Source organism: Microcebus murinus, chromosome 1 (assembly GCF_040939455.1).
Source record: "Microcebus murinus isolate Inina chromosome 1, M.murinus_Inina_mat1.0, whole genome shotgun sequence".
Classification (NCBI taxonomy): Eukaryota; Metazoa; Chordata; class Mammalia; order Primates; family Cheirogaleidae; genus Microcebus; species Microcebus murinus.
In genome coordinates, this window is record NC_134104.1 from 121152373 (window position 1) to 121164457 (window position 12085).

Sequence of the window (12085 nt, forward strand, 5' to 3'; positions counted from 1 at the left end):
GGCTATCAGCCTCAGTTTCTCATTCCTACCCACTCCCATCCCTCTGGCAACACTCTATCCATGCTCCAGGGTCAGGTTGGCTGCTGCATGCATGAAAGAAAAGGGATGCCCAGAGATGTCTGTCTGTCTGTCTGTCTGTCTGTCTGTCTGTCTGTCTGTCTCTCTCTCTCTCTCTCTCTCTCTCTCTCTCACACACACACACACACACATATACAGGCAAACACACCCCTTCCCCAAACCCTTCCCATTGGAAGCACGACCCTCTCATTTGGTTTCTCCTAGCAGCTGACGTGTACCCACATCTATCAGAGTCCACCACACGTCCTATTACAGCGTGCTGTCTGCGTGGCTCTGGCCCCCCACCAGTCTATTAATCAGTGAGCTCCCTGAAGGGAAGGTTGTGTCCTCTTTATCTTCCTGGTTTCAGTTTCAAGCACAATGTTTCTCATGCAGATGCTCAATACATGTGTTCTGAGTGAGTACTCATGAAACTGGTGGCTCCTAGGCAGTGCTGACAGTTCTGTCTCTCCGCTCCCACTCCCCGTTTGTCTCTTGTAGAATGTGGGCTCTCCAACCTGTGAGGGGCTCAGCCCTCACTTGGACACCCCAGGGATGGGGCTGCATCCATCTCGGTTCAGCCAGACTGGAAAAAAATTTGTATTCAAGCCAAAATCTATCTCGCATGCAGAGTAAACCTAAGCCTGCTTGCTAAGAATACCCTTCAAGTATTCACAGACACAGAGAGGCCCTCCCCTCATTGCAAGTTGCCCAGGTTTGCACCCATCACTGTCAATCACGTCACTGTTCACTCTCTTTATAGCTCTTCCCTGAAATTATATTATACAGTTTTTGTCTTCTTAACGACTGTCTGCCCCCCTAGTAGGATCTATGCTCCCAAGGGCTGGAGCATACCTGTTTTGTGCACACTGCTAGGTGCATAGTCGAAGATTAACAGATATTTGTTGAATGTTAAATGAAAAAGATACCATATCTCCTCCCCTTCCCCAGCCTTCCCTTAAGTCCCTTTCTAGTCTTCTCTAAACAACTTTTCTTCTACTATTTCTCCTTGATTATTCTGGTTATCAGGTGCATGACAGACCAACCCAAAACTTAGTGGTTTTTCACAATGACAGCATTTATTTTGTTCATGAATCTGTAATTTGGACAGGGCTCAGTAAGGAAAGCTTGTCTTACCCCAGTCAGAGTGAGCAGAGGTGGCTCAAAGGATGGGGTTGCAATCACCTGAAGACTCACGCATGCATGCCTGGCATTTGATGCTGGCTGCGGGATGGAATTTGAGCTGGGGCTGTGGCTACAACATCTATGTGGCCTCTCCACGTTACCTGGGTTTCCTCACAACATGGTAGCTGGGTCGCAAGGGCAAGCATCACTGGAGAGAGAGCTAGGTGGGAGCTGTGTTATCTTCAATGGCCTCACTTTCAAAGTCATGTAGAATTGCTTCTGTCATATTCCATTCATTACAGTGAGTCATGAGGCCACCCCATATTCAAGGGGAGTGGGATTAGCTCCATATTTGGATTGAAAAAGGATCAAAAAACTTGCAGACATATTTTAAACTACTACATAGGATGTGATCTCGGGTTTTCAATTGTTCCGCAGATCTTTTCTTTGCTGCCATTCACTACACCAGCACACACTTACATTGGCCCCTCCTCTGTGCCATGTGCTGCAGATGCCACAGCAATCAGGACAGCTCAGCTTTCAGGGGCTCACAGAGCCATGAGCCACCTACAGAACAGTGTGGACTGTGTACCCACAGAGGGGGGCAGACACAGCTGTGGGGGGTGGGGGTGCCCAGAGAGCCACCTAACCCTGCCTAGGGCAGGGAAGGAAGACTTCCAAGAGGAAGTGACCATTGTGATGAATTCTGAAGAATAATTTACAGTTAGCTCAGAAAAGTACAGTGAGAAATGCAATGCAAGCAGAGCAAGCAGGTGCAGACCCAGAAGCACTAGGGGCAGAAGGGTCAGGTTGGCTGCTGCACACATGAAGGAAAAGGGATGCCCAGAACACGTGTGGCTGTGCAGACGTGCGCCTGCAGGCATGTGCGCATACACCTGGGCCTGCGTGGAGCTGACCAAGGAGGTGCCACTGGACAGGAAGGCAGGAGGAAAGGAGGAGCCAGACGATGGAGGGAACTGCATAGATCCCAAAGGTCTAGGGAGGGAGCAAGGGATTCACACATGGGATGGTCAGGTAAAACCAAATACCAAGCTATGGTCTGACAACCAAGACATATTCTGACCCAGTGCCCACCACAGGCCCCTGGGCACCTGCCCAAAACACGGTGGATTTTCTGATGATACTGACACCCTGTTACTTGTCCCCAAGCTTACAAGCTGTGTCCCACTACCCCAGACCATTTGGATGCATTGTCAAAGGAGCTGACAGCACCCCTGGTTGGGCTTCCAGTCCAGGGAACTCGGTCCTCAGGAGCAGACAGCCCAGGTGGAGCCAGCACAGACACTTCAGGAGCAAGAGCTCATGTGAAACCACCTGGAATGAGGCCCCTTCCCTATCGCCCATCCCAGCTCACCTCCCGGCTCCAGCCTCAGTGTCAATGAGAAAGCCAAGAGCAAAGGTCTTATGTTGATGTGCTAGAAAAATAGCAAGAGGAAAACAACAGAACAATTAACTGCAGGGCCCAGCTGCCTTTCACAGATAAGGCATTCTCTCTGCTGCCACTGTCAATGAAGCCACCTGCAATTATTCCCCGTCCTCCTGCTCGGTTCTTTCCACAGTTACAGCCCCCAGGGGGACTGGCCACTGTCCAGTGAGACCAGGATGCTGAGGGGTTTCTCTCCTCCCCACAACCCCCCATGTGCTTCCACACTCAAAGCTTATGCTGAATCCCAGCGTCCTCTGATGTCATGAAGTCTGCACCTGGCCAGATGGACGAGAGCAGCCGGAGCTCAAGGAACAACAAGGCCCCAGGCCCGAGGCGGGCAGGGAAGGATCCACAGGTAAGAAGCCAGAGAGGTGCCCAAGATGAAGACCAGCAGCTGGGCCTTCCTCTGGAAGGTGGGCCTGTGGTGGGAGCTCCAGGAGACTTGCGCTGTGCCCTTCTCCCCCTACACCCACCGAGAGCCAGGCACAGATGCCAAACTGCAACCATCTAAGCAACACAGCTCATCAAAGACGAGAGCCAGATGGACATGCAGCAGAAAGAAAACCAATAATGGTCACAATGGGGGTCTGACTGGCGGGGGCACATGGAGGAGGCAATGTGCAAACAGGAAAATGCAAACCGGGAAGGAAAAAGGTTTTCCTCCAGCTGCGGACACAGGTGGGACAGCTCCAGACAGTGAGAAGAGAGCCTGGTCATAGGGCCCAAGCGTGGACACCAGAGCAGGACTGCCTGATGCCTTTGGCAGCACCTGGCAAGACAAGGATGAACCAGCTCATGGTTAATAAATGCTCCCTGATTTAGTTTACAAACAAGCAGTGTTGAGGGGAAAAGGTGCAGAACTGGTAGGCAGAGGCCTGGAGAGTTTGACAAACTTTGGTTTGAATCTTAACTTTTGAGCCAATTAACCTCTCAAAGCCTCAGCTTCCTCATCTGTGAAATGGGAGAAAGTATGGTTAAATACTAAGGGAATGGGGACCAATACATATAAAAGGTCCAGCACATGGCAAAAGCTAAACGAGTGGATGGGAGCATAATCTAGCACTGGCTCTAGTGTTGCCAGGCTGCAGGATTTCTGAAAAGTCTCTTCCCTAAAACTTGTCTCCAATTCTGCTTCTGACCTGTCAAGACTATGCAGACAAGCCTGACCCCCAGCTTTCTCAAGCTTAAGTGGCCCGAGTCAGTCCCAGGAACCTTGGCAACTGGTGCCAAGCTATGGCCTTGGGGCCCTGCGCCCCTCGCCTGCCCCCTCCTCTCCTGGCCACCTGCCTCTGCCAGTTTCTCTGCTCATTATCACCTTTACCAGGGGAAGGAGAAGCAGAGTAAGGAGGTTAAATTCAAATCAGTCATTTTGTCACTTGCTGCCAGGAGGTGGGAGGGGAGAGATGAGAGACGCAGGACCTCAGGTGCAGTCTGTGGGCAGAAATCAGTCCTTGTAATTCTCAGAAAATCTCCTCTATGTTCCCAGGCGGGCCCAGTTCTCCTACAGAGAACTCTGGGGAATCTTTGGCAGTGGCCCCCTTAAGCAGCTGCTAAGTGTATTGTCTGTGGGTGCTGAGCCCTCACCTGACCTGGAGGAACACCTGTACTGGGGAGATGGAGAAACAGGGCCTTCTCCTTCATCACCCTTTTTTCCCTCTGACAAGTAGATAATCCTGGAGCCTGACTCACCAGCAGGGTTATTATAGTGTAGGAAAGGGCCCCCAGACCTCCTGCTCTGGGCTTCTCCCACAGAGCTCACACCGCACGCCTGCTGGAGTATGAGTGAGCAGGTGAAAAGACGCTTTTCCTGTCTGGAACTCTGGCAGCACAATGAGACACACCCATTTGCTAGGCTGTGGAAATGAAATGTTCTCCTTCACAAAGTTTGCAGCGAACTTACAAGCCAGTTGCTCTGAGTGGCACCTGGCAGATAATTCTACCTGCTACCAGTGGGAGGTCCTTAGGACAGGGTCTCCCTAATAAGGGAACCAGGCTGAGACCCTTCCTGATGCTGGCCACGCTCACCCTCGCTGATCTATGATGCTTGAAAATGGGGTCCTAAGCCGCCGCCTGCAGAACCCCACCAGCCTGTGAGGACCCATGCCCCACCCACAATTCGCCAGGGCCACCATGCCCCAGACTAGACTTCCACCACCACTTCTACCCCGGGGTGTGGCCCCACTTAAGCCACTGCCACTCTCTCCACCATAATGCCCTCCATCCAGTCTAGTTCAACTAGGAGAGGCCTGAGGCACAGGCAGGAAGAGAGTTAACCTCCATCTGGTTGCTGTCTGTACCTTGAATTGGATGGCAAGTGGTTTTCCACTAGCAAAGAAGAACCAATCCATTGCTTTCCAGACCTCCCTGGAAAGTGTGCTCCCATCTTTCTAACCCCCAGAGGTACGGTCAACAGAAGCCAGGAAGGTGGCTTGAAGACATCAGGCATCAGGGATCTCTGATGGAGCAAGCGGCCTTGACCTGGCCACTCAATGCCCCCCTCTAAGCACAAACTCTCTGACCCAAGGGCCCTGCCTATAGCTGCTACTTGAAATGGAATCTGCAGAAGAAGCTGAGGAATTTCTCATGCAAAATTTTGCCTTTAAATATGAAATCTCTCCCAAGGTGTTACTTTATTATTATAGTAATTTCCTCAGAAGGGCAGACATCCAATGCTCTGTTTCTCCACCATCTTTGGAGACGTGGGAATCTAATGGAAATATTCAAGTTGCTTAAGTGGCTAGTGCAGAAGAGGGAGACATAAAGGGAGCTCTTCCAAGGAACGCAGACTCCAGGTATCCAAGTGCAGGGATGCACTCTAGACAGTCGGGTGGGGACAGGTAAGGCATCGGGTGCCCAGGTCCATCTCCTTTGGGGACACTAGTCTGCTGATCATTTCTTCTTTGGGAGGGCTGGCCAGGGCAGGAAGAGGAGCAAAGATGCCAGTTCTGCTGGATTCCTTATCAGAAACTGTGCTGCAGTACAGGTCTTCAGCCCTGTGTCTGTCTGTGTAGGGTGGGAATGGGGGTGGGAGGTAGGAGGAAGGGGCAGGTAGGGAGCCATAGGAAAACCAAAGCCTGAACTCGTGTTGAGATTATCTGAACATTTCTCCCATGACCACAGAAACCTGACGTCCCCAGTAGTCAATGGAGGACCCAATGGCCAAGGGGCAAAGTCGGCAACAGAGCTCTTCCCACCCCAGGGTTCCAGCTGATATGAATCTTCCTTCATGCAAACGTGGAGTACTGTGTCATGGTTAAGAACACAGACTACAGAATCTGACTGCCTGGATTCAAATCCAGGCTTGGCCACTTACTGGCTACTATGTACCTCAGTCTTCTCATCTGAAAAATAGGAGATGGGTTGACAATAATAATACCTACCTGATAGGCTGTTGTAAGGATGAAGTAAATTATTTTATGTAAAGCACCCAGAACAGCACACCTATCAAGTGTTAGATACCATTAGCAGTTGTCAAATACACTGGTACCAGACTGTCTACATCTGAACCATCAGGACCCCTTGTTAAAATTGCAGATGGCTGGACCATTCTGACTCAGTCAGTGCATAGTGGGGCAGGACCCATCAGGATTTCTGACTGCAGTCTGGTTTAGACCCATTCCCCTGGGCAGTGTTTCCAGGAAGCAGCTACTTCAGGATCTTCTGGGGGGGCCCATTAAAAATATAGATGTTCAGGATCCATTCAGTTGTGCTGAACTTTTAGGGTTAGGACCTAAAACTGCTCTGGTGACATATAGGCTGCCTGAAGTCTGAGAATCACTGTCTGAGATGATATTCCCCTCTTTGGGCTTTCAAACTTGCCTCTACCTTTTGCTCATGCTGGAAATCCTAAATCTTAGTGATACTAAGAACTCGTAGGGAGTACCTAAAAATGGTTTTATAAAGTTGGTAATATAAATGTATCTTTGATTTTAATAGCATCTTTCTTTTTAATTCTATACAGAGTATGTCCTCATATTGGATGTCACGTGTCCCGACTTCCAAGGTTGGAACAGGTGGGCATCATGACTCACTAGAATGGAAAACACTGTGGCTAGGTGGACTGGGTGATTTCCCAAGCGACAGAGCTGGGAGATGGAAAGCCAGGTGGAGTACTCTGGCTTTATGATTCTGCTCTCTGTCTCCACCCCAGGTTGATCCCAGCCCCAACCTCATGGCCAGACCCATTCCTGACCCGACAACTCCATCCATTGCCCCAAGTTCACGAAATTCATTCAATCAATGAGAGAACAGGCAGTTTCTAGTAAATGGGTCCACAGGCTAGTTCCAGTGGTTGGGGTTATTCTTCTGTTCCTTCTCCTCTAGTCCAATTTGCTTTATCAAAAATTTCTTCTTCATGGGTAAACTTAAATAAGGGCCATACCATGCCTCTTATTCATGGGATTTTCTTAAGGTACTTATTGGTAATAAGGACTCATCCTCATGAAGGGACAGGGCAGGGGCTCTGACATTGAGCCTGAGTCTGGACATGTCAACAAAAGGCAGGAGGGGCTGGGGCAAGATCCTGTGTGGCCTGGCTGTCCCTCCCATGCTTGAGGGCATCAACAGCTGCTGGCAGCTCTGCTCCACCAACCCAGAAGGTTTGATCGGGGGCTGAGTCCGGACCTCTGCAGTTGTTGACATCTCCAAGCAATTGCCTGGAGCTGCCTTGCCCTACCTCACCAGCATTCCACTTGTGGCTTGAGGAGGTCCCTCCACAAACACTGAGTAATAAGCAATCTTTCCACAACACACAGAAAATAAAATCAGCTAATAGATGACTTTCCTTTCTTGGACATTTAAAAAAATCTTTGGCACCTGCTATTGCTTTGTAGGCTCAAGCCTGCTCATGGACACCCAAAACAGACGCACACATAGCAAACAAATAGAAGCAGATAATCACTGCTCAACCTGGTGGTCTGTTGCAGACACACAGGCTTAGGTTGGAGTTTTCCACCACGAACCTGTAATGGAAACTTAACTGAATCCAAAATGAGTAAAATAAAATTCAGCGCCTTAGCATTTCAAGGTGGGCCACGCCACAAAGGGGCACAGTAACTCAGCAGTGTACTCGTGCATCAGCATTGCCTACTGAGAACCCACCATTTGTCAAACCCTGAGAAATCTACCACCCAAATACATGTGGACATTCAAGGGTGCCAAGCCCAGGACTTCACTCTAAGTCACATCAAAGAGCTAGTCTTCTGGCAGTGCTCCAGTCAGCCAGTGTCCCACACACTGAGGCCACCTGCAGGTGCATGGCTATTCCCTGGACACGGTGGGTAAGACTGGGAGAATGCAACCAGAATTAGCAAATCCAGGTTGCTACCTTCCAGAAGGGCCAACACACTTAGTCCAGGTATGCCCCACTCTAAGGGTGGGTGTCTGCTGCAAACCCAACATGTCCCTGCCACTGTGGAAGCAACCTCAGGACAAGCCCAGGTTTCCAGGTCCTATCCCAAAGGCCACAAGCCAAGGGGCAGCTAACTGAATGCAAGCGGTTACCTTCACAGACACCAGCAGCGCATTCTTAACAAGCTCTGAGAGTCAGTATGAAGAGGCACCGGCTTGAGGAAGCAGTTGTCTATCAGGGGCTGAGGAAAGAGGCTTTGTGTCCAGCAGGCCAAGGGATGTCAGCATCCCTGCTCCACAGCCTGCCTTGCTTCCTTCTGAAAACAGACTTTAAAAGCCCCAGACAGCCTTTCCCTGTAGTGACATCTCTCTCCTCATAGAGCAGAGTCAGTTGGAAGTGGGGAAGGGTGGGTTAGAAGGAGGGAAGGGGAGCTCTCTTTCAGTCCTGGTTTCCCATACCCTAAGCCAGGTGGCTTCCTGCCTGATGATCCGTGAATTAGAGCCCCCTCCCCTCCTCCGCCCTCTGGCCAACAACCAGACCCAGCCCTCCTTCCTTCCATCCAGGAAGAGGGCTCCTAGGCTCTGCCCTTCTTTCTACTTGGGAAGGGGGCTCCTAGGCCCTGTGTCCCTTTGGCCCCATCTCCCAGCCTGGCCCATGACGGCCCCTGTCCCTTAGTCCCTGCTCTGGCCTGGGCTGAGGACTTGCGTGGTCTCGGAGCTGTTTGCCCTGGATGGCAAAGCCCAGCTGAAATTCCCCCAGAGACCTGGGGAGTGGCGGGCAGCAGGCAGACACACAAGTGGCTGAAACAAGCAATGAGAGGCGCCCCCTGGCCACTGCCGACTTCGGAGGGATCCGCTGTCTGTTGTAGGCAGCTCATTGATCCACTTTTCTGATAATTATTCCTCACTCATCACAAACCAAATGACGCTGGCCGAGGCCCAGCCAAGCAGGCGGGAAGGCGGCCCCGTGTGTGGAGAGTAGAAAATGAACCTTCCTGTGTTCATTCTAGGAGAGGAAGGAGTGAATGGTGTGTACTATCCCTGCGCACTGAGCAGGGACGAAGGGGCTGCTTTAATATTCTGCTGAATGTGGTATTTCTTTTAACCCTTGCTGGAGAGATTGTGAGCCCAGAGTCAGGCTCCTTCCTGCCAGGCCACTGGCAAAGTTTCTCCAGCTGGATGGAAGAAGCCACAGCTCCAAGGAGGGTGGCTCGGGAAAACCTGGTGCGAGGGCCCTGTATATCATGCCAGGGGCCGGCACAATGGTACCCCGCAGCCAATGCTGGCCACGCAGACAGGGAGCTCTGGCTAGCCAAGAAGAGGGGTGTAGGGAGGAAAACCACTACGTCCTGACGCCTAATGTTCTCCAAACTATTTCGCCTGCTTGTATGGGGACGCAAGGCCCATCGATGGGAACTCAATGCCAAGACCCACCTTCGCAAAGTGAGCACCCATGTGCTCTCCGAGACCCAGCCACTGACTCTCTGGAGGTGCAAAGAGCAGCGGGCCCACACTGCCTCAGATCGGCAAGACCTCCCTGGCGCTACGTAGTCCAGTCTCCAATCACCCTTTGCAAACGCTCTCACCTGGGCTTGTCTCGCCCGGTTTTCAGGTGTATCCCCTTGAATTTCCTATTTCAACTGCTTCCGCACGTGTCTCTCAATAAGTCAAACCCAAGCATCTCTACGCGGGGTGTTGACCGAGCTCCCCACGGCTCCAGTCCCCTGCCTATTCCAAAAAACAACCCCCTCCCTACAAAGATCAGCAACCCAAGGGGGCAGTGGGAGGCCGAGGGCAGACGAAACGCCACCTTCGGAAAAGCAAGCGAGAGCTTCCTAGGCGTTAATCGCCGCACCCCCGCGCCGCCACTGGAACAAACGCGGGATGTGGTGGTCTTCGCGAAAAGGCAAGGGAATCTTAGCCGCGCCTGAGGGCCTGGAATGCCCCCCAGCTTCGCTTAGAGAAGGGCAGCGCTTTCCCGAGTGGTGGGGGGCTCCAAACATGGTGCGTGGGGGGAGTTTCCACTGGGCGACCGGGCAGTTTCGGGAGGAACGGGTAGCAAACCCAGCGAGCTCGCAGATGGGAACGCGGGGCGGGCACCAGGAGCTGCGTGCCTTCGCCTGGCTTGGAGTCGCCCCGCGGAGTTCCACCCTGAGCTGGACACCGGGGAGCGGGGCTGCTAGGCGGACTGCGACAGCATCACCCCTAGAGTTGCTTCCCTCGCGACTACTCCAACTCCGCTCTCCAGCTGGGCTGCGTTATGGGAGGCGGTCGCGGCAGCCGCTCGGCTGCGAAGGATGGGGGCGGGGGAAGGGGGCGGGAGGCGGGGAGCCGAGCCGGGATTTCCCACAGGGATTCGCGGGCGCAACTGAGCGCCCGGGCTCCCTGCTGCGCCAGGCTCGGTGTCCGCCGAGCGCGCTTTCCCGGCCACTAGCTGGAGGCACATCAGAGGCTGAGCCAGCAGGCAGCGTCCTGGCCGCGGGCTCCGGGCTACCTAGTCTCCTCTCTGGGGCTGGGGAGGCTGGGCGAGTTTAAGGAGGACCACTCACCCCAAGCCACCCCTGTTCCAAGGCTCAAGAGGCTAAAAGGGTGTCCACCTCGCCCTGACAGACCCTGGAAAGGTGCAGTCCCGCAGGCTCCCGGACCAGCAGACTGTTCCCCGAACTCAGCCCCTCTCCTACGGTGGCCACTTTCGGAGTGCCAGGGCAGGGCTTCTCCGGCCCCCGCGCGCAGCACTTGCTCGCGGAGCCCAGAAAGCAGAGTCGGTGGACTGCGAGCTGGGGAAAGGGAGGTGGCGCGCGGCTGCTCTGAAGCGCATCGGTGCCTGGGTGAGGGAGGGAGCTGACCGGCGCCCATACTCCAGGAGCCGATGGCCCGAGGCGCCCCTTCCTGGACGCCCAGCTCTGCCCAGAGCTAAGCAATGTGCACCGCAATGCAGCGGGCTCCGCGCTCTGCGAGCAGAGGCTGCGGGTGACCGAGACTGCCAAAGAGTGCCGGGGTGCGGGAGCCGCGGTACTCCGCGAGCCAGCTTTGGGCGCTAAGAGCCAGCCGCGGGCGCGCCGGTGGGTGCCGCCCTAGCCCCGCGCCGGGCCGCGGCGGAGGCTCCTAGACCGCCTTGCCTCGGGTCCCGGGATGCGCGCAACGCGAAGCAGCCCAGAGAAACCCCGCGAGCCCCGAAGCACAGCGGCCCCGAGGCGGCAGCCACCAGCCGCCAACTTGCTCCGTGGAGGGTACATTACCTTCCATCGCGGCCACTGCGGATGCCAGGAGGAGCAGCAGCAGGCAATCCAGGGCCATCGCCGGCCGGCGGCCCCCAGGCCGAGCCCAAGCCGAGGCGGCCGCGCGGGGAGGGCGCCGCGTCCCGGAGCGCCGCTGCGCTCCCCGCCGGTGGCTTTTCCGTATCCTTTCGCGCTCTCGCCGGGACCCGGCTCCCCGGAGCGCTGCGTGGGCGTGGGCGGGAGTGTGCGCGCGTGGGGCGGTGCGGGCGCGCGTGGGTGTGGGTGTGCATGTGTGTGTGTGTGTTTATGGGAGAGGTGGGTGTGTGCCTGCGTGTGTGTGAGAGACAGAGAGAGGGCGAGGGAGAGCGAGCCTGGGAGAGCGCGCGAGCGTGTGCGTCCTGGTGTCACATTGCGAGCTACAGCGGAGCCTACGAGAGGACGGAGCCGGCCAGACTGACGGGGAGGGAGCGGGATCCCCCACCATCAGCTCTCTCCCCACCCCTAACACCTCCTGTCCAATCAAGGAATCAAACCTGCAAAATTCCCCCGTCCAATCAGGCGCGAGCACCTCCTTACACTGGCATTGTTAGTTTAAGAAAAACTTTTGCTTGCAAGGCTGTGCGGGAGGGCTCGGAAGGCGCTAGGAGGGGTGCGGGCTCCCCCTCGTGGAGCTCTCGGAGAACCGCACCGACCCACCCCAGCTCCCCGCATCCCGGACCTCCCAGCCCTGCGAAGGAGCCGGTTGAGGCCTCTTGCCCTTATGGCCCTCCCAGGACTGGATGAGCTTTAAACAGTCAAATTTGTCTTCTTTCATCTTCGCCGCGACAAGAGTGCCCTGACTACTCAGTGCAACTCCCTTGCCACGTCCTCTGCCCGGCCCCCTCACAGC

General features: G+C 54.4%; 1 protein-coding gene across 1 annotated transcript in view; it reads right to left on the reverse strand.

Annotated features, from left to right (window-relative positions):
* EPHB1 (EPH receptor B1) overlaps nucleotides 1–11651 on the reverse strand; it is a 414697-nt gene extending 403046 nt beyond the window's left edge. The window contains exon 1 of the mRNA XM_012787778.3: nucleotides 11218–11651. Within this exon, the coding sequence (XP_012643232.1) occupies nucleotides 11218–11275 (58 nt within the window). The 5' untranslated portion in view covers nucleotides 11276–11651. The remainder of the gene's footprint in view (nucleotides 1–11217) is intronic.
* Between the last annotated feature and the right edge of the window lie 434 nt (nucleotides 11652–12085).